The sequence below is a fragment of the Balaenoptera physalus genome (assembly GCF_965194825.1).
Source record: "Balaenoptera physalus genome assembly, chromosome: 20".
Taxonomy (NCBI): Eukaryota; Metazoa; Chordata; class Mammalia; order Artiodactyla; family Balaenopteridae; genus Balaenoptera; species Balaenoptera physalus.
In genome coordinates, this window is record NC_138901.1 from 54,550,967 (window position 1) to 54,578,559 (window position 27,593).

General features: G+C 44.4%; 3 protein-coding genes across 10 annotated transcripts in view; 2 read left to right on the forward strand and 1 right to left on the reverse strand.

Moving 5' to 3' along the window:
• The first annotated feature begins 190 nt into the window (after positions 1-190).
• C1QBP (complement C1q binding protein) lies at positions 191-5,264 on the forward strand. Its single transcript, XM_082443926.1, has 6 exons — positions 191-528; positions 1,142-1,292; positions 2,970-3,063; positions 4,239-4,334; positions 4,626-4,748; positions 4,884-5,264. Exons 1-6 carry the CDS (start codon positions 306-308, stop codon positions 5,031-5,033), a joined length of 837 nt encoding a protein of 278 aa, XP_082300052.1. The 5' UTR covers positions 191-305; the 3' UTR covers positions 5,034-5,264.
• A 64-nt stretch (positions 5,265-5,328) lies between these two features.
• RPAIN (RPA interacting protein) lies at positions 5,329-11,987 on the reverse strand. Of its 7 annotated transcripts, none has more exons than XM_082443943.1 (7): positions 11,787-11,987; positions 10,382-10,552; positions 9,302-9,362; positions 7,191-7,302; positions 6,886-6,958; positions 5,802-5,942; positions 5,329-5,475 (listed from the first exon to the last, which is right to left on the reverse strand). In XM_082443943.1, exons 1-7 carry the CDS (start codon positions 11,865-11,867, stop codon positions 5,446-5,448), a joined length of 669 nt encoding a protein of 222 aa, XP_082300069.1. In that variant the 5' UTR covers positions 11,868-11,987; the 3' UTR covers positions 5,329-5,445. The 7 variants fall into 7 exon arrangements, 6 of the variants coding, with proteins under 6 accessions (XP_082300069.1, XP_082300070.1, XP_082300067.1 ...); XM_082443944.1 differs by lacking the exon at positions 6,886-6,958 and adding an exon at positions 6,978-7,041; XM_082443941.1 differs by having other exon boundaries at positions 5,329-5,942.
• The window catches only part of NUP88 (nucleoporin 88), a 29,843-nt gene continuing 14,231 nt past the window's right edge, over positions 11,982-27,593 (forward strand). The window contains exons 1-8 of one of the 2 annotated variants that reach the window (XM_082443849.1): positions 11,982-12,087; positions 12,269-12,766; positions 15,461-15,630; positions 16,398-16,523; positions 19,385-19,471; positions 22,231-22,407; positions 26,499-26,685; positions 27,176-27,323. In XM_082443849.1, the coding sequence (XP_082299975.1) occupies positions 12,317-12,766; positions 15,461-15,630; positions 16,398-16,523; positions 19,385-19,471; positions 22,231-22,407; positions 26,499-26,685; positions 27,176-27,323 (1,345 nt within the window). In that variant the 5' untranslated portion in view covers positions 11,982-12,087; positions 12,269-12,316. The remainder of the gene's footprint in view (positions 12,088-12,268; positions 12,767-15,460; positions 15,631-16,397; positions 16,524-19,384; positions 19,472-22,230; positions 22,408-26,498; positions 26,686-27,175; positions 27,324-27,593) is intronic. The other variant, XM_082443850.1, reaches the window with a different exon arrangement.

The following is a 27,593-nucleotide window of genomic DNA, read 5'->3' on the forward strand; positions in this document are numbered from 1 at the left end:
AGCCACTGGAGAAAACGGATGCTGGCCAATTAAACAGCAAGCCTGGGACACCAGACTCAGGCCGACTCAGCTAAAGAAGTTCAGGAATCGGATTCCAGGTCTCCCCGGAGGCCACCAGCAGAGGGCGCATTCCCGCCCGCTGTGCCTTCGGTCTGCAAAGCGGCGGCGCGGAAGCACTTCTCGGGAGGGGGTGGGACTTCCGGCGGCGGCCCTAGATCTAGGGGGCGCAGTGGCAAAGAGTCATCGCTCTTGCCGGGAGTTGTGTTTCGTATCTGCACGTGTCCGCCGCCGCCTCCGCTGCAAAAATGCTGCCGCTGCTGCGCTGCGTGCCCCGCGTCCTGGGCACCGCTGTCGCTGGCATCCGCGCCGCCGCGCCCTCCCTGCCGCTGCTGCAGCCCGCGTCCAGGCCGTGCGCCCGGCCCTTCGGGCTGCTGAGCGTGCGCGCGGGGTCGGTGCAGTTGCCCGGTCTCCTGCGGCCTTGGGGGCCCTGCGGCTGCGGCTGCGGCTGCGGCGGACTGCACACCGAAGGTAAGACTCGTGCACGTGGGCCGGGGGCGTGAGGGGCCAGGGCCTGGGTGGTGCGGAGAGTCCGGGACGAGGAAGTGTAGACCACGCGTGGACAGCCCGGAACCTCCCCCGAAGTCCAGAACATTCTCCCACTGATCGGCGACCAGCGGGTTAAACCTACGCGTGATCGCATTTCCCGTCTTCCCCCACCTCTGTTTCACTTTGCGGGGAGAGATGCTGTAAAGCCCTGGAGGCCGACTCTATTCTCAGTCTCTCGAAAATGGAACTTTGCGAAAGCCCAAGGTCGCGGTTGGGAGTAGCGTGGTGTTGTCTGTTGGCAAGTGAAAGAGGGTAATTGCGAATTTTTCTTGCTTTATTTTGAAACGTGGTAAGGAGTTCATTGTTGGGAATCACTTTTCCAGAATCCGAGCTCAGCTTCCCACTGATAGCTTACGGCATTTTTACAGATGAGGAAACTGAGACTTAATGGATATGAGTTGCATTAAGTTCCCAGAGCCACCGTTAATAGCAGAAGTATTAGAAACAGCCCAAATCCAGGTCTCTGGTTGTAGTAACCTGGGTCATTTTCCGTTTTAGACTGATTGGCTCTTTCTGTAACTTATTTCCATTGTAGGGGACAAAGCTTTTGTTGAATTCCTCAAAGATGAGATTAAGGAGGAAAAGAAGATTCAGAAGTATAAGTCTCTCCCCAAGATGTCTGGAGGTTGGGAGCTGGAAGTGAATGGGACAGAAGCCAAATTATTGCGGAAAGTTGCTGGAGAAAAGTAAGTACCGGGGGCCTATGAACTCCAGGGAACCAAATCCATGACCCTGCAGGACCTGCCCCGACTCATCCACAACAGCCTTTAGTTAAGGCAGGTACTTAACAGACACGTGGTTTCCGAGAGATCGTAGGATTCATTTGGATAACTTCATAAGCTCCAGGTCGTACATTCACTGCACACTTATGTGCTGTGGTAGTTAATAAGGAGATGATAAGCAAGTAGCACCGAAGCCACGTTGCTGGGAGCCTGCTGGAGCAGTAGAGAGAGGTGTCAGTCACTAAACCCTTGCTGGTGAGGGAAGCTATGCCTTGCCTAAATCTAGGCACGCAAATTCAGAAATTCTGACAGCACTGACAGAATCTCAGATTTGCAATGCTGACTTACTATACTACAGGCTTTGGCTGAGGAAAACAAAGCCCCTACTCTGTTTATAGTTGAGAAAGCAAGATGAGGGTGGGGTTGCTGTATAGTAAGGGTCCCCATAAGAAAGATGGGAAGACTGTGACCTGCTTAAGCTGTTTGTGATCTACTTTGAGTAAATTTTTGCTGTGAAGTAGGGTTCTGGTTTTTTTGTTTTGTTTTGGTGGTGTAGTGTTTTTCCCCTCATAGGTCAATCATGTATTCTGTAACGTGACCTAAACCACTTTCCTGGGGTAAGTCATAGGCGGTTTGGGGCCATTATAAGTAATGTTCTAATGAACATAACTGCATTTCTGTGCCCAGCCGTCAGCTTGGTCCGCACTGTAGCAGATTAGACAGATTTTGTGGCTGAACCTCAAACCGGCAAGGCAGCCAGTGAGCACAGCTCCAGAGGGGAGTGGTTACAGTGTACTGTTGTCTGCAACCCCGCAGTGCTCGTTCCAGATCTCTCAATTTTAGATTCAAATCTTGGAACATGGTATGTCAGGTGAAGGTTCTTGCAACTTAAAATTGTCATTAGTTGGTGTTTGTGGCCTGCTTTGTGAGGATAAAACTTCCCACAACTGCTCTGAGGAATGAGCCTGTCCTGCAGCATGTTCTTTTATTTTTTTGGCGGTGCCCTGTGTCTTGCAGGATCCTAGTTCCCCATCCAGGGAGTGAACCCAGGCCACGGCAGTGAAAGCACTGAGTCCTAACCACCAGACCACCAGGGAGCTCCCCAGCAAGCGTTGCTCTTTGTGAGGCCTCCCCTTCATGGGGCCAGGGCTGCTCTCCATCCTCAGCTGATGCCACAGCCCTCCACTGCTCCTTCTTCCCTTCCTCTCGGGCAGATTTTCTTCTAATGGAGAAAAGCTTTTAAAGGAGGCTTCTGCCCCCTGCCCCCAGCTTCTCAGCTGCTCACCACTGGAAGGTGCCCTGGAAAGACGAGGGTGGCAGTGTCAGTTGGCTGTGGCCAGGAGGTAGCCAGTGGACACAGGTTGGCAGTGAGCCCTGGATGCTGGCCTGGTGACAGGAGCTCACACATGACTGTATTTGGCTGAGGAACAAGTGCCTAATTGACTTCCAGCAGCCAACACGTAGTAGGCCCACTTCAGACCTGCTGAATCTATCTGTGGGTGGGATGCAGGCACCCGCCTTTTGGAGGTTCTGCACATCAGAGGTGCACTGTTTCAGCAGCGTTTTTAACTGTAGCAAGCCTCAGTATTTACTCCTCAGTTAAGAGGACATCCTCTGTTGTGTTTTCTCTTGCCTTTCTAGGGTCACTGTCACTTTCAACATTAACAATAGCATTCCACCCGCATATGATGGGGAGGAAGAACCCTCTGAAGGGCAGAAGGTTGAAGAACAGGAGGTAAGTTTGTAACACTGTAACCAGCCTGAACCTCCTAGTTCTTACAGGCTATTCTGGAGGCTTGGCGAAGGAGCATTGGTTTTTGTTTTGTTTAAATTCTCTTAACACTGGGAGAGAAGGCAAAGGACAACCATCCCTGGGCCTTTTCTTGTAGAGCACCAGAACTGTGTTGCCCCTTTTCTTTCCCAGGGGCGAAGTAAATTGTTACCTTTAGGCTTAGGCTTTATAATTTGCCCTGTGTTCACTTAACAGAAAGGAATTGAAACTGTCTTAACCCTTCCCATGATCAGGAGGTAAATTACCATTTGGCGCGTTTCCAAGTGAGGAATGCTCTAACACGTCCCAGGCTGGTAGCAAACACCAGGTAGGGGCATCAGAGACTTTGGCAGGGTGTCTCCTTAAGGTGCTGCCCTTCTTGGTTGGACCTGGATGGTGCTCAGTCTTCAAACATTTTAGGAAGCAGTGTGCCCAGTCTAGAAACCAGCCAGTGTGAGGGCCACAGGGTCCGCAGGCTTTCTGGCTGGGTTGGCATGGTATTGTCTCACCACCCAGCTCGGCTCCCTGGAGCGCTGGCCCAGCACTAGGACCGCCCCGCCCCCGGCACACACACTGGCTGGCTCACCCTCAAAGGCGGGGTTGCTGTGCTTTAGCCAGAGGCACCAGCCTCTGGTCCTGGGCTGTAATAAAGGAAGATCCCGAAACAGCTGGGAAGGGATTTTGGAGCTTGAGGCCAGCTTTGTAGTGTATGGATGTAGAAAAAGGCCCAAGGAGATTAAGTTAATTGGCACTCTCTCGCTGGGGCTAGAGTTCAGATTTCCTAATTCTAACCTTGTAGAATTAGGTTAGAACCTAGTATGTATTAGGTTCTAATATGTAAGCTTGTATGTTCTTTAAACAAGTAGCGTGGCTAATAGAAGTGAAATGCTGTACTAAATATATGATACTCTGCCATCCAAAACATAGTCTACAACTCTAGAAAGGATCCACAGGATGGGTTCAGCCCAGTCTGTCTGAACAAGCTGGTACGTGGCTTTAATACTCTGTGTTAAAAGATCCTAGGCTCCTTATTTGGGAACACCGTAGCATAGCAGTGGCCATCAGACCCCCTGAACTGAGACCTTCGGTCCAGACCCCTGCCAACAGAGACATTTACTGACTCGTTCTTGTCTCCCCAGCCTGAACTGACGTCCACTCCCAATTTTGTGGTTGAAGTTGTAAAGGATGGTAGCAACAAGGCCCTCGTGCTGGACTGCCACTATCCGGAAGATGAGGTACGTAGAGTGGAGCGCCGGCAGCCCTGGGGACAAGGAGGGCCTCCGGGGTACGCAGAGTGGAGTGCTGGCAGCCCTGGGGACAAGGAGGGCCTCCGGGACCCTCCTGCTCCCATTTAGCTGATGCTGACATTTTCTAGCTCAGACCAGCAAAACTGGGAAGATTGGGGGGCGGGTGAGGGAGCAAGGTTAAAATCTGAGTTTCAAGCTCTAAATAGTCCCTTTTCTTTGCATGAGGCTGGCTTGTCCTGGGAAACCTTTCAGTTCTCCCCAAATATTGTCTCTTGTCAGATCGGACAAGAAGAGGAGGACCAGAGTGACATTTTCTCCATCAAGGAAGTGAGCTTTCAGTCCACCGGCGATTCCGACTGGAAGGACACAAACTACACGCTCAGCACAGACTCCCTGGACTGGGTTAGTGCTCGACAGGGTGGTGCTGCTCCGGGGCCTTGCAGGGGAGGGTCTAGTCCAAGGCCACACGAAGAAGCACCTTAATAAGTGACTCGGGTGCCTTTTTCTCTTTTTTTTAACTAATGTTTCTCCTTATAGGGCTTATACGACCACCTAATGGATTTCCTTGCGGACCGAGGGGTGGACAACACTTTCGCTGATGAGCTGGTAGAGCTCAGCACAGCCTTGGAGCACCAGGAGTACATTACTTTTCTCGAAGACCTCAAAGGTTTTGTCAAAAGCCAATAGAGAAGACAAGGTGCCAAACACCTTAATTTTACGGCAGGCTTTGGCCACTGAACAACACCTACTCTGAAGCCAGCCCCACATGCTTTGAAATGGTTTTCATCCCAATATCATGGAAAATAATTCAATATTAACTTATTTCTGTTGCCTCTTATTTACCATTTCTTCTCTACAAACCTGTTATTTCTAGATTTTTGTATAACATAATGATGGACAATAAAATCTCCAAGGTGATTTGTCTTTTCTATTTCTACTCCTTCCCTTTCAATCTGCATTACAAAACACAAAGAGCAGAGAAGACTTTGAAACGTTTTAATACAAAGTAAGCTATAAACGAAAGATTTGTATTTACAAGGCCTCTTCTCAAGACAGAACTTGTTTCCAACCCAGTAGATCGTGTGCATCAGGGTTGGCTCTAGAGGATCACAGCCCAAGTGTCACAAGCCTGAATTTAAACAGAAAAAAGTTAGCTTAAATTCTATTCCAGTCACAAAAGGAATCTCAGTATATGGTTAAAAGTTGTAACCAGTAATGATGTATGCTGCTCCTTCCACGACCTGGGCTGCCTCTGTCCCTTCCCCTTTCAGGGAATGATTGGCCTTTTTCACTGAAGTGACTTCACTTCTCTATGCAAGTAAAGTTCCTCAGAGAATAAACTGCATTTTTAAACATTTAGCTCTTTGTCAGCTATTTCTACCAGGGTGGGAATAAAACCAACCACTGACCCGTTCACTGACCCGCTTTTACCGCTGGGTCCTGTGGGAGGCCTACCAGACAGCTCATGAGAAGACTGGACTTTTCCTCCGTTCCTTCGGTGACCGAAAATGCCGGCGTGTGGGGACAATGTGCGCCGTGCTCGTTCACGCTGTCTTCTAAACAGGCGCGAAACTTCTGCTCTGTCATCTCTGGAGACTGAAAAAGAGAAAAACTGCAAGCTAACCTTAGTCGTCTCATAGTCAACAGGCTGAAAATCCCGATTCCTCATACCATCCTGTAACTATGGCTCGCTGTGATGGCTTGATTCCTCGGACCTTTAAAAGCGCTCATGATGGTGCTGAGAGGCTCTCTTAAATAACGTCCATCTCGCCGCCTCTCCAGATGGACCAGCGCTCTCCACTCCTGCCGTAAACACTGCTGCTCACCCACCGGGAACGTCCAGAGCTGGGAGGCTTCCCAGCCTCCCTGTGTTGCTGCCTCTACCAGCCAAGTGTACCCTTACCAGGGCCAGTGCTGCTTGGTCCTACGTCTGTTGGTGCTAACTGAACTTGCTATTGTAACTGACTGATTTAATTATCTACTAGGTAAACCAATGAAATAAGAGAATGAAACAAAGTTGTGTTTTTGTGATAAGTGGAATATTGAAGAAACAGTCAAAAAGATGAGTCCATAAAAAAAGTGTTGAATTAGGTAAAAGATGGGGAGGAAAAATCCTGAAGTACACTCAGCTTCTTGATGCACTTTACAGAAACAAAACAGGAAATGCTAGACTATGCGCTTTAAGAGCAGTTTATAAAAAACAAAACCAAAAAACCCCTCAGCTCTCCAATCAGCAGAGCCTCGCTCAAGGACTGGCAAATAAGTGTATATGTTTAAAACTTCCTATAAAATGTTTCATTTGTATAATTTACCACTTCAATGAACTGGCAAACTTAGCCACATCATGTCAGATAAGAGGGCTCCTATATTTTAAGACCACTGACACTTAAAATTCTGAATACAGCTGGGTCTTCATATATGGAAAATTTTTATGGAAATCAGATACAAGTGTTTCCAGTTCTAAACTGGGCTTTCTATAAAGCTCTTAAGCAGCGGTACATAAATAAGTACCTCACAAATACGCTCTCCGTATTCTCACCATGGAGGACTGCAAGCTACCAGTGTGAACTGAACATGAAGTTGGGAGGAGATGTGTGCAGAGGTGACACGATCTGTGTGAGGAACACTCACATGAGATGGGATGTACAGGCCACACTGACACATGACCACACCGCTTGCTATTCTCAGATTGTACCTGGAAGCAGAATTGGGATCCCAGAGCATTACGGCCAGCAGACCTGGATCCCCCAACCTTCCCAGATAATAGATTTGGGGGGAAATTCCACTCACCTTGGAGTGTGGGGTGGGAACAAATAACGCCGAAAAGGTTGTGAAAACTCTTACTTTGTACACACAGGACAGATGAGGGAGTTTGCTTCCCACTCAGCCAGCATGACGCTGAGACACTCTTCATCAAACTGCAAGCTCCTCTCGTACTCACTGATGATGGACTGTTCTGCAAGGCAAAGGACAGCTGGCGTGTTTCACCGCACGTCACCTGGGTCGCCCTGTCCTGAGCGCTAAGCTTCCCTTTCAAAGGCGTCATCCACACGAGAGAAAAATGCGGGCAAAATCACACTACCAATCGCTAGATATTTACTGCTCAGGCTTCATCTTGTTGGATCTTTCTCCTCCTGTCTGTCCTCTCCTTGTGAAGTGATGAGGCTGAGAGACAGACAACTTTCACACCCATCTCCAGAGGCCACAGGAGCAGAGATGAAGAGTGTCAGGGTCCCAGGGGCAGCGGGAGAACACGGACGCTGCCGGCTTCGGACGCCAGGCCCACCTGGCTGAGTCTAAGGTGAGCCGCTCGCCAGTGTGCACAGACTCAGGCTCTGTGTTGTTCAGAACGTGTGTAGCAAACACGCAACAAGCCCTAGTACTTAGTAGGCCTGGGGTACAGAGATGAAAAAGGCTGGTCCCCGCTCTCGATGAGCTCACCATCTAGACTTCGGAGCGGGGGTCAGCAAACCACAGCCCACAGGCCATTCCAGCCCACCTCCCATTTTTAATTTTTAAAAAATTTTTGGCCATGTCACAGGGCCTGCAGGATCTTAGTTCCCCGACCAGGGATCGAACCCGTGCCCGTGCAGTGGAAGCGTGGCATCTTAACCACTGGACCGCCAGGAAAGTCCCCCACCTTCCATTTTTTAAGTAAAGTTGTAATGGAACAGCCACACTCATTTGGTTTATGTATGGGCTATAGCTGTTTTCACACTACAACAGCAGAACTAAGTAGCTGCAATAGCCTAAATATTTACTATCTGGCCCCTCACAGAAAGTTTGCCAACCTCTATTCTAGAGGGTTCCTTACGACTGAGTATGGCAGAACACAGCAAATTCTTATCACTACAGATTTTTAAATTAAATATACCCCAAGAGAAATATTTAGTGAGTCCTATGTCTCACCACTAAGATAGGTTTTGCAGGTGAGGGTAAAGAGAAAATCAATGAAAAAGAAAAAAGAATTAAAATCAAGGAATATACAGTCTAACTGGAGTCAACACGCCAATCATAATAACTAGCGTTTGCATAGCACTATGTGTCAAATGCTGTTTTAAGTTCTTTATATATATTAACTTCTTCACTACTACTTCCTTATTTTAAAGATGAGGAAACGGGCACAGGGATATTAAGTGCTTTGCCCAGTGCCACACAAGTTAAAGTGGTAAAGCTGAGAAGTGAATCTTAGCAGTCTAGGCCAAGAGTTCATGCTCTTGCATCCTCAAGATAATAGCTATTGTGTGTTGAAAGCTTTCTATATGCCAGGCACTGCTCTAGGTCTACACATATTATTTAAGCCTACAAATAGTTTTGTAGTTTTACAGAGTCAGTCTGTTATCTCTACTTAACAGATGACAAAAGCTAAGCCTAATCAAGATAGGGCTATGTGAAATAAATGACTTAATTATATAAGGTGCTAAATTATGCACCCTGTGGCGCTATGATTCCGCAGGAAGGGGATGCTCACAAGACCCTGGGGAGTCAGTAAAGAACAGATACAAGAGAAGGTACTTAGATTAGGTAGCGCAAGAGATCTGATCATGCACTATCCTGTAAGGTGACAGGATTACTACTAATCTATTAACAGAGAGGTACTGTCAGATAGAATAGACATGGGAACTGGATTCACAAAACTGATTTTACTTCCCAACTCCACCACCAGCTGTGCAACCTGTGTAAGACACCACTCTCTTCTGTCTCACGCTACCTGGTAGGGGCATCATAAGGACAGAACCATAGCCTGGAAGGAGAGGTCTGAGCACAAGGCCTGGAGACAATGAAGACTATTATTATTGGGAAGACAGACAGCCAAGACCTTAGAGTAAAAACAGAGACTTCTGGACACTTGACTGAAGATGGAAATAATGAGTTAAAAACATTCTGTTCAGAAAAAAACATCAGCATTAGAGCAGCTAGAGATATAGGCAGGAAGAACTATTCTTAGACTCCACCTTGATCAATCAGCTCCTGTTGGATTTCCTCCAGCATGGCCAGGTCCAGTGGCTCCTCCAACTGCAAGAGAAAGTAGGATCAGCAGAGGTTTGAAGTTACGATCAGCTGACAAGACCCACAATGATTCACACTTGGAGGCTAGCTTGAAGAACACAGATTTAACTGAGGAAATCAACCCAGTCCTTCTGTAGAATGTGCCGACAATGCGGTAACGTGGCCATGCTGAGAAAGCATCAACAGATGATTAAACCAGCCAGTGACAAAATAATGGTACCACATTTGGGGGAGACGGTATAGGGTAGCAGCTAAGTATATGGCTCTGCTAAAGCTCTGTGACCATTAGAAAGTTCCTAACCTCTGTCAACCTCATTTCGGGCCTCTGTAAAGTGGGAATAAAACCCACCTGAGAGGGTTACTGTGCGCACTAATTGTGATTATGTAACTCAAACATTTGGCACAATGTAGGACACATAGAAGGCACCAAATAATGCCTCTTTATTACAGAGAGCCTTGATGTTTTCAAAGCAGTTTCCCACATGTTTCTTATACTGTCCTCACAATACCGACAACATTATCTTCTTCATCTTACAAATGGGAAAACTAAAGCTCAAAGAGGCAGAGTTAAGAGTCAATAGCAAAACCAGGATCAGAATTCCAGTACTGACTTCCAATCCAGTGCTCTTCCTGATGCAGGGTAAATGGTCTCCTATCCACACCCAGTTCCTAACCCTGGCTGAGATTAGAACCAGAAAGTTCCTGGAGACCTTTTTAAAAAGAGAGATTCCTAGCTCAGGCCTACTGAATCAAAAGTTCCAGGGGTGGAGCCAATGAGTGAAATTTCTTTCTTTTTAGTTTCATAAGTGATTACGATGCAATGATGCAGCAGGTCGACAGCCTGGTATTTATGAACCATTAATTAATCTAGAAGAGTCTAACGATAAAGGTAGAAGAAGCTGGGTGAGAGGCCGTTAGAATCCTGATTGGGGGCTGGAGGGTGGATGGGTTTAGAGGACTTGGGGAAATAGGCAGAGAGAGGACACTGGCATCCTTCGTGCTAAAAACACATATCCCAGCCTGACCTGAGCCAAGGCCTCTGGCCAGCTCTCCACCGACTGCAAAGCATTCCACTCTTCTTCCATCACCTCCTGCACTAGAAAGGTGCTCTGAGGTCCTCCTGACATATTGCCTCCAGCCTGCCGATATTTGTTCAGGAGCCTGTCCCGGCTCTTTCTCATTCTCTCCAGGCATCCCTTGGAAGGAGAAAGAGGTGAGGGGGGAGTAAAGGCAATTCCGTCAAAGACAAACAAACAAAAAACACCTCTTAGATTAGTTGTTAAAACATTAAAGGAATTTTATAGACACAAAATTTCAATTCTAATCCCAACTATTGTTATTTTGGCACCTTCCTCTCTAGCCCTTATCCACATGTAGATGGGTGAAATAACAATGCTTGGGTCACGTATTTCCAGATCGACATATTTCATAGTCCATCTTTGATGCCAGCTTCCTTAATGGTTGGGTGATAATAGCGCTGCATCCACTGTGCTAACAGGACACTTAGGTTGCTTCCTAATTCTTGCTACTCTAGATATGATTCTGGTAGCCGCCATCCTGTATGATGTTTCTCAACTTCGGCAATCTTGTCCCCTAGGAGACATGTGGCAATGACTGGAGACATTTTTGGTTGTCACAGCTCTAGCTGTAGGGTTATTGACATCTAGTAGGTAGAGGCTAGGGAGGCTGCTAAACATTCTACAATCCCAGAACAACACCCCACAACAAAGAACTATCGTCTTCAAAATGTCAAGAACCAGGACTGAGAAATCCTGCTGTCGACAGTCATTTCTAGCATCAGATTATTTTCCTGGGATATATCCACTACTTCAGAGATTCCTGGAAAGACAGGCCATAGTACTTACTGGAACCAGACTGAGCTCAGGATAGGTCAGAACTGACCGTCGTCTACAACTCTGCTAAGACTTAGTTACAGAGGCTCAGAAGAAACAGTTTGGAATAGGAAGAGAAATAATTTCCGGAATTAGAAATAATGTCTAATTATTCTATTCCTCTGTGGAATAGACATAACGTCTCTCTCGCTTGTGGTGAGTATACAAGGTGCCTCTCTGGTGTCCACCGACCAGACATCAGCGGGTGATGGTGGTGCCACCGTAGAGATTAGAAGTGCAGAGGTGCGGTCGCGATCACACTTCACACTGAAAGCAAACCCGAGTCCAAAAGGAAGGCTTCCTGGGACCGGGCCGGCCCGGGCTAACGCCACACCCAGAGGAACAGAAACTCCAGGAGGTGGCAGGGCGGTGGCCGAGGCCCGGACCTACAGGCGAGAGGCCCGGGTTCCAGCTCCACCTCCACGGACACCTGCTGCACCCGGCTGGGCTGAGGGAAAAGCACGAAGGAGAGCGGTTGCCGGGACGGACTGGGGGAGTGACGACAGCCCGGCCAAGCCTTTCCAAACCCCACACTCACCTGCCTGAAAGCCTCTTTCCAAGGCGGCGAGCCCACCAGTTTATACAGCGAGCGACGCCGAGACCCTGATCCCTCTGCCATCTCCTTTTCGCGGGGGTCGCCGCCAGAAGGCCCCGCCCCCGGGGCGCGTGCCGAATCCTGGGAGTTGTAGTTCCTGCGTGCTGGTCGCACCAGATCGTAGGGAATTCTGGGAAGCGTTGTCCTTCCGGCCGGCCCCACTCGGAGACAGGCTTGGGCAGCCCCAGGATGGGTGACTAAGGAAGTGACATTTGTGAGCTCTGCCCAACCTGGATTGAGGGAGGTAAGTCTTGAGGGAAGGTTTTAGATGTTTAGGTTTATCCAGGTGGAGGTGTCCAATAAGCAATTAGATACACAGGTCTCAGGCGCTTTCCCCCCAGCTACTAGACTTCCTGCAACCCCAAAGCTTTCTCTAAGCAGGCACTGGCATGTTGACCTTCTCGTCCCGCCCCCTTTGGCTTCAGAATAGGCTTGACTGGTGATTGGCTTTGTTTTGGCGATGACGCTACCTGATGGGCTGGCCTCACCTTCGCCCCGCCCCGCCCCTAGCCCTGCTCGTGCTTCCGGGCTCCCTGCTCGATGACTGGCCGAAGCAGTGGACGGCTGGAAGCGAATTGGCTGCCCTCAGCGGCGGGCTGAGCAACTGGGCCGACGAGAGCTGTTGGGCTAAGATGGCGGTCGCCGAAGGAGCCGCGGGAGACTGTGAGCTGTGGCAGGCCTGGCTCCCTGACCATGCCGTGTTCTTGCGGCTCCAGGAAGGACGGAAAAACCAGAGCCTAGCCGCAGCCGAGAAGCCGGCTTCTTCATCATTGCCTTCGCCGCCGCAGCTGCTGACGAGAAACCTGGTCTTGGGCCTCGGCGGAGAGCTCTTCTTATGGGACGGAGAAGGCAGCTGCTTCTTAGTCGTGCGCCTTCTGGACCCCAGCGGCGCCGGTGAGGAGTCCCCCCTCTCCCAGTACCAGGTACGGCCAGGCTAATGTGGAAAATGACCCTCAGCTGGGATCTGAAGTAGCGTTTACCTCCCCTTCCCATCCTGGCTGGTTTTCGTCTGCTGGGCGGGGTGCTATGCGAGGGTGAGCAGACGTCCTTTTGGGGGGCGTCCAGCTGCGAGTGGAAAAGTCTTATTTTCATTCGCTGTAGCGTGGCCGCAGAACCTTTTGAACCCTCTCTACGCATATTTCACTCCTTCCACATACGTTCGTTGACTCTGACATTGCGCGGGATACTGTTATAGGGAACGCCTGCGCTCCAGATGCTTAAATTCGCGGGGTCTGGGAGGAAGGGAGAGACCATGGAGTAACAGTAAAACATCAGTGGCGCAGGTGCTCTGAAGAAAAACAAAGCAGGGGTAAGAGGCTTAAGAGTGTGGGTGCGCTCGCTCTTTTTAGGAGGTTGGTCCCGAGAATCCGATGTCGTGACGTCACACTCATAAAATAACAGGGACAGGCCTAACTTTCTCTTGGGATTGTTGGGAGTATCACGTCGGGTCGTTGATTTGAAAGCAACAAGCTTCGTGCCTGACATGGAGGAGGAATTCCCTGTTAGCTCTTTCAAAAAATTAGGCCATCCCCAGAGTTGAAAGAGATTTTTGCTGGCTTCTGAGAAGCCAACAGCATGTGAAAGTAGGTGTGATCAGAAAGTACTACAGACTTCTTGTGATTAAATATTGCTTTATGGAAGCGTTTATTTGTAATAAGCCGATTCGCGTCTTTTAAAGATTACAAAATAAGAAAACTTGGCCCCCATTCTAACGTATGGCATACATATATAGTGTGCCGTTGTTTGATGCTTGCTGATGAGAAATGATTTGAATAAGGTGCTGGCATTGTTTCTGCAGTTTTGAAAACAGGTCACAAGCCCACAAACTACTGACTGTAAAATTGCAGTTTATAAGAGTAAGTGTTAGATGCTCAGCATGCAGTATTAACAATAGCACCCTATATTGCTATGCAGAATTTAGCACAGTCATGATTAAATTATTTATACTTGTTAATTTATTGTCTGACTTCTTTTCTGGAGTGCAAGCACCAAGGCAGGGGCTGTGTCCGCCTTACTTAGTTTTGTATCCCCAGTACTTCAGTGTGCTTGGAACATATAAACCCTCAGTACATATTGATAACTGTCTGAATGACCTTCAATCCTCCAAATGTCAAAAACTCAGAGATAGACAAGGACGCAGTTTAACATGAGTTGCAACTTTCAGTGAAATGAAAACATGAATAGTAACCTTAAAAACCAAACCAAATCAAACAAAAAAAAAAAACCCTCCCCCAAAAAGGCAAAATGAAAGCATGAGTAGTGACTTTAAAAACCAAATCAAACCAAAAAAACAAAACAAAACAAACAAAAAAAGCCCACGTAAATAATGTGATTATCACAGGTGACCTAGGTAATTAGATTAGATTGTATGCATAGCAGAAGAAAGGTGGTGTTTGATTTGAGGTAGATCATTAGAATCAAGTAGGAAGAAGATTGAGAAGATGGGAAAAGAAGGAAAGAACCACTGACCGGAGAAAAAACAGTTTGATTAGAATCAGCAAAGGGCAGCTAAAAACAAAAACAAAGAAACTTCAGACTTACAGACATCAGTAACAATTGAAATCACATTATATTCAACAGTCTTGTCTAAAAAGCTTTTGATTTAGTGTGATTCTCTATACATAAGAATAAGCAATACATTGGTAATCTCATGGTTTATTACTGAAAATAGAAAGAAAAGAAAATGGGAATTTGAGATGCTCATGAGAGAAGAAATAGAAGTACTTTTTTTTTTTTTTTTTTTTTGAGGGCATATGAGACAAACCACTTAACAGAATCCCCTGAAAATATCACCGTTCAATGTCAAATCTGCTTCGGTAAAGCAGCATTTTAGTTGCAGAAGCTCTTGAAGCCATTCTCTATCTTATTGTACTATTTATAGAAGTAATTATCATTTACTAGTATTTCTGAGTTCTTCATTTGTCTGGTCACTAAAACATATATTGAGAGTTAGTTAGCGACATGCCATATGCTATGCCAAAGATACAGAGAGGAAAGACACAGAGCTCAGGTAATTCGTAGTTAGCTGTGTGGGATGAGCAGGTAAAAGGCTAATTAGAATGCAGGGTGGTAAGTACTATAATAGAATTATCTAGGGTGTGCTATAGGAGTACAGAAAAAATGCATTAGTTCCTGGCCAGAAGGTCAGGGATACTTTCTTGGGAGGAAAGTGCATAGGAACTGAGTCTCCAAGAATGTTTTAGCCAGCTAAAAAAGAAAAATGAGGGCATTGCAGGGAGAATAGTTGTACAGAGACACAGAGACATAACAAAGTATGATGATTTCCCAGAAATACAATTTAATCTGTTGGGAGTATAAAGTACAAGTGGGGAATGGTGGAGAATTGAGGCTGAAGTGGTAGTCTGGAGTTTGATCATAAAAAGGGAATTATATGTAGTATTTATCAAAGTAGGGAAACCTGATGCATTTTATATAATATTCCAATCTAAATAGTTAAAAAATATTTCATCAGGTAATGGCTGAGGTGTTAGTACTTACCCAGAATGTTTCATTAAACTACAATTATAGAAAACTAAAGTGGTACTGTGCTTTCAAGTAACTGCCATATATATTTGCATTAAAATTAACTATTTTGACTCATTTGCTTTAATTTTCAGAGATTGCTTTGCATAAATCCACCCCTGTTTGAAGTCTATCAAGTCTTGTTAAGTCCAACACAACATCATGTAGCACTTATAGGAATAAAAGGACTTATGATATTAGAATTACCTAAAAGGTGGGGGAAGAATTCTGAATTTGAAGGTGGAAAATCAACAGTGAATTGTAGGTAAGTTGTATTTCCATTTAGTGTTTATCTGTATAATTTGTAATACGTGCAAAAAATTGCTCAAGACCAGTGGTTCTTAAGGTATGTTTACTCTGCTACTATTGAAACATCAGTATACTCCAGATGGTCTGCACACTGGCTTCTTGTGGTAATAGTGTTTACAGTATATGTGGGGTTGTACTTTTATTCTGCCTAAATTATCACATTGCTGTCTCATTGGAAGTCAGGCTGTTTTTTCAAGTAGGTTGAAATAAGATGTTTTAAAAGCAGTTATTAACTGTGAGCCAGACAGTTTTCTCATAAGTATAACTAAGTTTTATTTTTGTATTTTTTTTTCTTTTCCAATTAATCCTGAAAAATGAGAGTCTGAAAGATCTGAAAAGAATATAAGGTAGAAACCCACCTTTAGCTCCACAATTCATAGGTTGGGCCTCCTTAAAAATGTTTCCTTTCTAAATCTCTGTTTCCTCATTTCCACAATAGGAGTGATAATAGCTGCCCTTGTAGTTTCCTTACAAAGTTACTAAAAGGATCAAGTAAGATACTGTATCTAAAATCACTTGTAAAGTACAGTATAATATACTCTACAATTTAGAAAATATTTTAATTGTGATTCTTTGATATTGGTTGGTAGATGCTTTAAATGCTGTCTCAGCAAGATTTATGAGAAAGGAATTTGAAGAAAAGAAGAGCAAAGAGTGTTAAGATAGGTTTTCCTTTAGAAGCTTTTTCATCCAGGTTTTGGGAAATTGCTGTCTTTATTTTAGCACCACTCCCGTTGCTGAGAGATTTTTCACCAGTTCTACCTCTCTGACTCTAAAGCATGCTGCCTGGTATCCGAGTGAGATGCTGGACCCCCACATAGTGCTGTTAACATCAGACAACGTAATAAGGTACATTTTTTTCTTACAGCTTTGTGAGTGGGAAGATTCTCTTTCTGGTTGCCAGTTAATAGCTCAAAGTACCACTGAATGGGTCAGTAGATGCTGGAAAGCTTTATCCGACGGCTGTTGTTACCCCTTCTCAATCGTGTGAGAATCGTCCAGCTGCCCTAACTTACGTGCCTTAATCACTGCTGTTCCCTCTCAACTGGCCCTGCCTCCAGTCTCTCCTTTCCCAAGCTGACCTATTAAGACAATCTCCCTAAAACTGTTTTCATTGTGCCACTCTTTCGGAGGTAATGTAGCATAGGGGAAAGATCATTTAATTGGGAATTGAGAGATTTGAGTTCTTGTCCCAGTGTCACTTCTGTCTTCGGGATGTTAAAAACTTGGGCACCTCAGTTTCCAGTTTGTCAAATGAGCAGGTTTCATTTGATCATTTACTAAAGCCCCTTCCAGGTTTTGCATTGTATGATTAAATGCCCTAATCCTACAGAGATCTCTATTATATTATCAGTTAACTTTCTGGATCTGCCTTATGTAAAAAGTTTGTTGGGGAGACTGACTGATGTACAGATACCTGCAGTTTTATTTTTTCTAATCACTGCTTTGACTGTGCTCTACCAAATCTTCTTTTACTGCCGAATGGTTGATCCTTTAATGGCTTCTTACACAGACCTCATAGATTTCTGGTTACTTTCAGTTATTAAAACTTAGTCTGTTCAGTTTAAAACTCTGATCTCAAATCCATTTCAAAACTATATCCTGGTCCTATCACAGGTCAGACCTTGAGGGATCTGAAATGAGTGGAGAGGGCATGATCTGCTCTTTGACTCTTCTTTCTACCCCAGCACCTTGAGGTAGGGGGTGAAGTGTAAGGAGGAGAGCTGTTCCTCCTTCCTCTGGGTCTGACTCCTCGATGGCGGGGTAAAGAGAGTGTGCTAGCTGAGGCGTACATCTTACCTAACTGGCTGTCCATCAGTGAAGGGCAGGGGGCATATCCCTCCTCCTGGTTTAATCTAGTTCCCTCAGCTGCTGGTGGCCTCTTGTTGATGTGATAGTCTCTGCACAGACTGGTGTGTGGTTTTTTCAGGGGCAGTGTTTGGCCTTCAGCTCCCTCCATCACTCAGGAGCTCTGTTTCCCACTGACTCTACCAACTGTCCATGCCCTGAACCCTCTGTCAAGATGGACTATCCCTAAACTGGGTAACTCCTGCCTTCTCGACCTAACCGTTGTGGTTTTTCATATGGAGCCGTGGTAACTGCCAAGGTCCTTTTCCCTGCCCTCCAAGGGCCACAGAACTGGGCATACCACACTATAGTCCTTTCTTATGCTGTCCCAGCCTATCTCCTTCAGAAATTTCCATATTTGGAGTAGATACCATAGAGTGTTCACATGCCCCCAACCCTAGGATATGACATGTCAGAGTCACCCAAGAATTCCCTTGCCTTGGTGGCCTGTAGTTTTTGACAACCCATCTGGCATTCAGCTAGGAAATGAGATACCCATTTCCCCTTATTACAGGTACCCCTAAATCTGGCTGGTTCTTTTAGGGCCTTTCCTGCCCACCCATTTGGCTCTGGAGTTGGGGGTAAAGAAAGAAGGAGGACCCTCACATTCCAAACATCGTACCATACTCTTAAGGACTCTTGACACCTTCTGTCTTATGTAAGCTGGAAAAGGAGATTGTGAGGAGATAGTGTAGGTCTAGGTCTTCCTCACATTAAGCCGTAAAGGAGGTATCTGGCCTCAGTTATTGAAGATTCCTTTTAAAATATTGGGTATTTAACACTACTCTTTTCCTAAGCTTTGACCCTATTGACAGTTTCAGGGCAACAAGAAATTCCCACTCAGTGCCCTGTTGCATTTACTTTTCCTTTCACTGTTCCTCATTACAATTTGTAGGACTTATTTGTATTTTGAAGTCAGTAATGCTTGTAGGCAGCTAGGAAGACCACAATGAATGGTGTGTTCAATTGGATCAAATTTTCATTAAAAACATTTATTAAATGACGTTCTATTGATAATGGAACAAACTAAGTTTAAAAATTCTTTGTGGGGTCAGACAAAATAAGTGATTAACTTGATAAAGACTTTAAGAGGGACACTGGATTTCTAATAATGATACTACTGGCCTTTAAATTTTTTTTTCTCCTTTTAACAATAGCTATATATGCTGGGAAGATTTATTATTATTATTTTAGCCACGCTGTGTGGCTTGCGGGATCTTAGTTCCCCGGCCAGGGATCGAACCCAGGTCCCTGGCAGTGAGAGTGCAGAGTCCGAGCCACTGGACCACCAGGGAATTTCCCCCAGATTTATTTTAAATAAAATGATTTTGGTAAAAAAATTTCTTTTAGTTTTATACTAACCTCTTGAGAAAGCAGGGAAGACATTGTGTCTTTATATAACACAAATATGTACAAATTGCAGGCTGAAAGTCACCCACTGTGCTGGCCAGTTGGTATATAAAGAAGAGTGAGAAATGGTTTCTTCCCTGATGAGACTGGGTGTCTCATAGGCAGAGACAGATGGGTATAACTGAAGGGAAGCTGGCAAACTTAGAGGCAGTAGTGAGATGACTGGACAAGGTGAATATGGCTAAGGACTGAGGTGTGGTGGTTGGGGAAGGCTGATGAGGCATTTTGCTTAGAGTAGAGAACATTTCTTCATGTCCCAGGGAAACCTTCCTCTTATGTTGTTATGGAACAAATGAAGTAGGCCACTTTGTCAGTAACAGCAAGATCTTTGGCAGATGGTTGTGATAACTGGTAGGAAAATCCTCAGAAACTGAGTAGATGGAAAGGAAAGAGGAACTTTGGGAAATGAAAGAGAATTTTAAGTACTGGCTTTCTTCTCTTTTGATTGCTAGAATTTACTCTCTACGTGAGCCCCAGACACCCACTAAGGTCATTGTACTTTCAGAAGCAGAAGAGGAAAGTCTGATACTCAATAAAGGGTAAGTTTTTATTTGTGTCATGAAATTTTTTAAAATTAGTTTTATCGGGATTATAAATGCAATTTTAGCAGATTGCAAGATTTTCCAAAGGTGCCTTTAGCATGCTTTTTGGTAATGTGAGAAATAAGCAAAAATAGGCGATATGAATAGGTAACGAAAAGTTACAAATCTGAATGTCACTATAACTAGTAACTTGATCTTTTTTCAAGAAAGTTCAAAAATGTGAATAGCTGAAATTTATTCCCTGTTGTATCTTGAATAAGAGAATGAATTATAATATTGCAAAGTTACAGAAAAGGTGGAAGGTGAGAGGGTTGGGCTGGAGGCCTGCCAGCTGTTCACTCAGTGTGGATGGGCAGATTGCTGGACCCCCAGCACCTAGTACCCCAGAAGCTGGAGCAGAACGTAGAGAGCCCTTCTGATTCTCCTGTGACCCTGGCTTCCTTTATGTTTTCTTACCCACTACAGGGGCAAGTTCCTGGCTACTTTGACCACTAACAGAATCACCCTTTGAACTTACAAACCCCATTCCTCTGGCCTCCTGATCAGTCTTTCCGGTGCTTACCACACATGATCACCCACAGTGTGTGCATGTAGAGAGAAGCCTTTAGTAGCAATATTTCTGGAAGTTCCATTTAGTTCTTTTCATGTCTCCATGATGGTCATATCTAATAATCTTCTTTATTTTTGTTTTTCTAACCGTTATTCCTTTGAATATTTTATATACAGCTATTCTGTATGTGACAGTCTCAGTATCTGAAGTCCTGGGGAGGTGGGGATCTAAATCTGCGTGTGTTCTTCCTCCTGCCCCATGATCATGGTCGCTTCTTCCTGTGATTGCTGATCTCTCGTTGTGAACTTATGTTTACTTGATCTTAATGTTTTGAAATGTTGAGAGCCTGAGTTGGGGGTGTGTTCCTCCAGAGAAGAATTTCATCTGCTTCTGCTAGGAGTCAGAGGTTGCCACCAGCCTGGGACCACTTTAATTCTCTTTAATAGTCCCACAACTGAAAGTTTCAGTCCAATGATTTTAATGTCTTATAGCACCAGCTCCTTAACCTCGCATCCATCCATCTCCACAGTGGGGAAATACCTGCCTCTGCGAGTTGATAGGTCCTGTTCTGGTGTCGGCAGTGCATTTCCGTTGCTTTCCAACCTCCTTTGCCAGGCACCCTGTCCAGATGAGAGGCCGTAGAGCAAACGCAGTAGTTAAGAGCTTTGGCTCTGACGTCAACACCTGGTGGGTTCCAGTCTCAGCTCTGCCGCTTGTCAGCTGTGGTGTCTGGGCAAGTTATTCAGTTGCACTAAGCGTCATTTCCATGACTGTATATTCCATGAATATAAAAAGTAGTGACCACTTACTTGGATTATTGTACAGAATAAATGAGATCATGCATAAAAAGTGCTTAGCATGGCACAGAGTACTCATTAATTGATACCTATTACCATTATTAGAAATATTACTATATTCATTAAGTTCCAGTTAAGTTTGGATGGCTTGGTATTTAAGTCTCTTTGAAATAACTGCTTTGTCTGTTTGTTTCCATTCATTGTCTTAATTTTTTAGTTTAACTCAGGCAGTTCTTTTATTCTGGATTTTGGGATTCCTCATTTTTTGCCTCCTGATACCATATACCTTTCCATGTGATAAAGAAACTAAGATATGGTACCTATAACAGCTTGGAATGATGTTGACTTTCTCAGCTGTATGAAATTGTGGTTTTATTTTAACCATATTCATTAACCTTGTGTTAAACTGGAATCTTTTTGAATAACAAACTATACTAAATTTTAAAATACAAAAACAGCATGTTTTATCATTTGTCTTTCCTGATTATAAAGGTAATGTATATTTGTTGTAGAAAATTGGGAAAACTAAGAAAAGTATTAAGAAGAAAATGAAATACTTTAAAATTTCCTGTAGTCTGTCCTCAGCATAGCAGCCAGAGTGCTACTTTTCGGTATAAATCAGCTCATTGTACTTCCCCGCTCTCCGCACTCCATTGATTTCTGCCCGCTGGCTGCAGCCCTCCAGCTCAGTGCTCCCGCTGCCCAGGCTCTGAGCTCCAGCCACTCCGCCTCCTTGCCATTCCTCAGACACTCCTGCCACCGCCCTCCTTGGTCTTTGCATGTGTCCTTCCTTCTGCCTGAACTGCTCCTTCTCTGCGTGACCACAGACTCGCTCCCTTACTTCCTTCAAATCTTTGCTCAAATAGCACCTTATCAGAGTCTTTCCCAGATCACCTAAAGCAGCACCTCCACCAGTACTCTCTTCCCCTGCTTTATTTTTCTTCATAACGTCATCTTCTGGCTCTGTGTTATGTGGTTGGCTTCTCTGTGGACGTCTCTCTCGTTAGAGGGGGGCCTTTGTTCAAGTCACTGACGTTTCCCAGAACCAGAGGCACTGAGCACTTAGTAATATTTAGTAGATATTCGTGGACTGAATGCCTCCTACTGCTTAGAGATAACTGTTGATATCTTTATGTGTTTTCTTCCTGTTTCTTTTCTGTGTTTATGCATGTCTGTATGTGTGTATTTTTACTGTTTGTGTGATTGTATATTTCAACTTTATATAATTTTATGGCCTACTTCTTTCATTGAATTTTATGAGAATTTTCCAATGTTGTTTAACATTCTTCATAATCACAATTTTTTGTCTTATCACTCCATTGAATACAAATTCCATCCCCACCTGCTGTTATTGGACATTTTATTTCTGTTTTCGTTTCCAACCAGTTGGTTTTAAAATCTCTTTTCAGAAGGGCCTACACCGCATCTCTAGGAGAGACAGCAGTTGCATTTGACTTTGGGCCGTTGTCGGCAGTCCCGAAGAACATATTTGGACAAAAAGGCAAAGATGAAGTATTGGCTTACCCCCTGTACATCTTATATGAGAATGGGGAGACTTTCCTTACATATGTTAGTCTGTTGCACAGGTAAGCTGAGGAGGTAACCCACCTGAAATGAAAGCCCAGCTTGTGCTCCAGTATAGATTGTCATGGTTGCACTGGGGGTCCATGTTTTTGAGTTTGTGGAAGTATTGCAGCCTTTCAAGGCTGGCTTGCATATTTTGAAGAGAAAGTTGATACAGATCATTTGACCTTTCATTTCCTCATATTATTTGGGTAAGTTCTATAGAATTCGTGGATAATCACTTAAGATAAGACTGGATTTGTGTTCACAAAGGATAATCAAAAAAGTATTTACAGATGGTCCCCAACTTAGTCAGACTTACAATTTTACGATGGTGCAAAAACAGTATGCATTCAGTAGAAACTGTACCTTAAATTTTTAATTTTGATCTCTTCCTGCGCTGGTGATACTCAGTTGATACTGTCTTGTGGTGCTGGGCAGTTAGCACAGCTTCCAGTCAGACACACAATCCCAAGGGTAAACAGCTGATTTACTTACAGCCATTCCGGTTTTCACTTTCAGCGCAGTATTCAATAACTTACATGAGACATTCAACACTTTATTATAAAATAGGCTTTGTGTTAGATGATTTTGCCCAACTGTAGGCTAATGTAAGTGTTCTGAGCACATTTCAGGTAGGCTAGGCTAAGCTATGATGTTTGGTAGGTAAGTTGTATTAAATGCATTTTCAACTTACAATATTGTCAACTTAACAATGGGTTTATTGGGACGTAACCCCGCCGTGAGTCAAGGAAGATCTGTATCGTGTATCTTATGTGAACAATGCACCATGGGGATGGTTAGACATGGTAATCTGGTATCTTTATGTCCCAGTTGTGGGGAAAAGACATACATAACCATGGAAAGATAATGACTCGTACTGCATTCGTGGTGCATAATAAGAACCCAGAGGAAGGAGAGATGATTCTGACTGAAGAAGTTAAGGAGATTTTCATAGAGAAGGACTGATGTCATATGAGACTTAAGGCTTTAAAGCAGGATTAAATGAAGCATCAAGGAAGGGTAAGACCATTTTAGTCACAAGAGCAGCATGAAGTCAAGTATGAAAACAGGCAAGTGCAAATGTCGTTTAAGGTCCAATGATTAGACACTTGGGGCTAGAGCAGAAGATTCAGGTAGGGAGCGTCTAATGATAAAGCTGGAAGTACCTGTCCAGGGAAAATGTGGTGGAGTTAAATACCTAGTTAAGGGACGTGGAGTCTTTTCTGTAGGAAAAGGTTAGTAGGAAGCCAGTGATGGTTTCTAAACAGGAGAAGGATAAAACAATTGGTTAGGAAAGGGACTGGAGCAGAGAGACTTTTAAAGTAACTTCCAAATTTTAGTTTAAGGTCTGTAAGCGTTTGAACTAGGGTGGTAATGCAAGGGAGAAATGAACATAGTACATACTACAAAGGAAGGATCAATAAGACTTTGTTGCTGTTTGGATAAGGGAGTGAGCCATTAACAGGAATAATGAAGTCAGGAAGGGCAACTAATTTGGAAATATTCCATGGACAGTTGGAAATACAGGACTAGAGAGAAAATACAGGTAAAATAAAGAAATAAGAATCATCTGTTATGGTGAGAGTTAGAGTCAATAGAGGATAAGAATTTTGGGAAAATTTGTAACTAGAGAGGCATACGGCCCGAATCTGAACATTGTAATTTATTTATTTATAAATCAGCAGATACTCATTCCGGGCTCACTCTGTGGCAAAATATGGGAATACAGGGTTGAAGGCAGAGTCCCTGCTCTGTGGTTCCTTGTCTATCAGAAAGGCCTACGACAAACCAAAACTGTAGTACAACGTGATGTGCTGAAGGCGTCACAAGGTGCTCTGGGAGTGGGGCAGAGTAAGTGCTTAGGCTGCCCGTCTTGGAGGACTTAGAAGATGGTAATACAGAAGCTTGGACCTGAAGGATTCACTAGGTAGAAATGGGGGCAGAAGTGAATCCAGGAGAGAGAAGAGAGGATGCAAAATGAAAAAGATAAATAAGAAAGATGAAAGAGGTTTATAGATTGCAGAATGGTGAGGAGTCACTGTCAATCCTGTTCTCCTGGACAGAAATGTTCTCTGCCTTTCACACATGATCTCTCTCTCGGGAGGCTTTTGTGGTAACGTTATTACTCTCCCTTACCCTTCCTCCCCAAACTACTTGGCCCTTATTTGTCCACATTATCTACCTAGTAATCTTAGCCCACAACCTGAAAGTCATCTTCTACATCCTCTTAAATCCAGTCTGGTCCCAAAATTCTATTGATTTTACCGTGAAAATTTCTTGAATGTATATACCCGTCTCTCTAGTCCCCTGTCCTCGCTTCAGACCCTCATCATCTTCTGCCTGGGTCATTCTTCTCTTAAATAGTTGCCTTGAATCCCGTTTTGGTCCCCTCTTTGTCATCCTCCTCACTGCTGTCTGATTCATCTTAGTAAAGCGAAACTCTATCACTCTTTTTTTTTTTTTTTTTTTTTTCTTTTTTATCACTCTTGATTTAAACCTCTAGCAACACACTGTCATCCAGCGGAGAGACTCTGAGCACGTTAACATGGCATACGAGACTGTCTGCTTCATAAGCCAGTCCTGATTATCTGCCCAGCTACTGTTCTGTTGCCTGAGACTTTGCACTTCGCCTCCCATCATACCAAGCTAAGTTTCCTTCCTGTTAATTCTTCACCTTTCATTCCTCCAGGGCTGGATATATGCTGCTCCCTAGCTTGGAATGCTCACCACCCCTTCCCAGAATATGCTGTTCCCATTGATCTTATTTTTGATACCTTTCTTACATATCTCACTTGCTTTGTACCTTTCAGTGTTGCTTTGTACCCTGTAAATCCTTGCATTATTACAGGTGTTATAGTAATTCTAGTTAAATGTCTGCTTCCCCAACTAAACCATTAGTTCCTTGGGGGTGTTATCTAGCACTTAGTAAGTGTATTTGTCTAATCCAATTAAATAGTGGGTCTGAAGATAAGCTGCACTTCAGAATAAAAGTTTTGGGAATCATCAGAATACAGGTAGTAGTTAAAACCAGGCATAGTTAATATGCTCTTTTTTTTTAATATATAAATTTATTTATTTATTTTTGGCTGTGTTGGGTCTTCGTTGCTGTGCACAGGCTTTCTCTAGTTGTGGCGAGCAGGGGGGCTACTCTTCGTTGTGGTGCGTGGGCTTCTCACTGCGGTGGCTTCTCTTGTTGCGGAGCACAGGCTCTAGGCGCGCGAGCTTCAGTAGTTGTGGCGCGTGGCCTCAGTAGTTGTGGCTCACAGGCTCTAGAGTGCAGGCTCAGTAGTTGTGGCGCACAGGCTTAGTTGCTCCACAGCATATGGGATCTTCCTGGACCAGGGCTCCAACCCATGTCCCTGCATTGGCAGGAGGATTCTTAACCACTGCGCCACCAGGGAAGTCCTAATATGCGCTTATATAAGTGTGTATTTTGAAAAGAGAAGAGGGTTTACAGTGGAATCCGGGACAGTGCAAATATTTAAGAGACAGAAATCAGGAAAGGGTATTAGAAGGGTGTGTTCAGAGAGGTAGGAAGAGAAAACTAGGAGAAAGAATGTACAGATGTTAAGGGTATTACAAAGCAGTCATTGTTAACCAGTTATAAATGCTGCAGAAGGTCGAGATAAGGGCCTTTTTTGCATTTAGCAACTAGAATCTCAATGGTGACCTTTGCCAGAGAGTAGCATCCAGTGGAGTGGTGAAGGCATAAACCACAGTAAATTTAGGGCAGGATCTTTCAACCTCTGCACTATTGACGTTTTGAGCCGAATAATTCTTTGTTGTAGGGGACTGCCCTGTGGGGCAGTGTTTAGCGGCATCTCTGGCCTCTAGAAACCAGTAACCTCTCCCCCTCCTCCCAGTGTTGGCAACCAAAAATGTCATCAGACACATGCCAGTGTCCCCTTGGGTGCAAAATTATGTCCAGTTGAGAAGTACCAAAGAGGTGGAAATTGAGTGGGAAAATGAGAAAGTGGAGACATTGGGAATATACTATATTTTTAATTAGTGTATGATAGCTGGGGAAAGACAAAGTCAAAAAGGGCTTTAAGTGATGAGCATGGTTGTCTTCTATCAACACTTCCCAAGTATGTTTTCGCTCTTTCTTTAGCCCTGGGAGTGTGGGAAAGCTGTTAGGCCCATTGCCCATGCATCCTGCAGCTGAAGATAACTATGGTTATGATGCTTGTGCTGTACTCTGCTTACCATGTGTCCCCAACATCTTGGTGATTGCTACTGAATCAGGAATGCTGTATCACTGTGTTGTGCTGGAAGGGGAAGAAGAAGATGACCAAACAGTAAGTTGGGCTGCTGTGGGCATACTTGTATCTCCAACACCAGGGATAGTTCCTGGACCAGTATGAATGTTTCGTATATGAGGAATTTTATAGTTTCTATTTGGCACTTATGTGTATTTTGAAAACTTAACACTTAAAAGTAACTGAAGCCCACTTTAAAAACTTAAATTGAAGGAAGTTAAAATGTGCCCAGGTTACTTGGTCCAGCGACCTATATATTTCTTTCTGAACTCTATTTTGCCACCTTTGGTGACAGGTATAAAGAACCTTTGAATCACTGAATTGGCTCTTCTCTAAACTTGTTTATTTACAACTTCCTAAAAGAAGAGAGGCCTTTTATTCGCTTTTAAGAATAACAAGGCACTGTTGGAATAGAGGGTGGAATTAAGAGTTTGAAAGCACTATTTGATCCAGCTTTTTGCTTCTGTTTTTAGTTGTGTACATTTTCAAAGGAACATGAAACACTAAAATTACAGTGCCTTTTTTTCAGTCAGAAAAGTCCTGGGATTCCAGGGCAGACCTCATTCCTTCTCTGTATGTGTTTGAGTGTGTGGAGTTGGAGCTTGCCCTGAAACTGGCATCCGGAGAGGACGAGCCCTTTGATTCTGACTTTTCTTGTCCAATCAAACTTCACAGAGGTAAAGTTTTCACTAAACTTAGTTCTTTTATTTCATTATATTTGTACTAAGATTATCACAGGCTATTTCTGTGTAATTTATTTTTTCTGTAGTTCCAACCTTTAAAAAGTTGACTGGGTTCTTTTGGCCTTTTAATTACAACATTGCACTGTAGGTCCAAGAAGGACTAAGCAAATTCCCCAAGTTTTAGGATAGTGGTCTTCAGTCTGGATCCACTCAGATTTATAACAGTGACTTTCTCCTGGTCCAACCAAAAGGAGGTTTCACGAT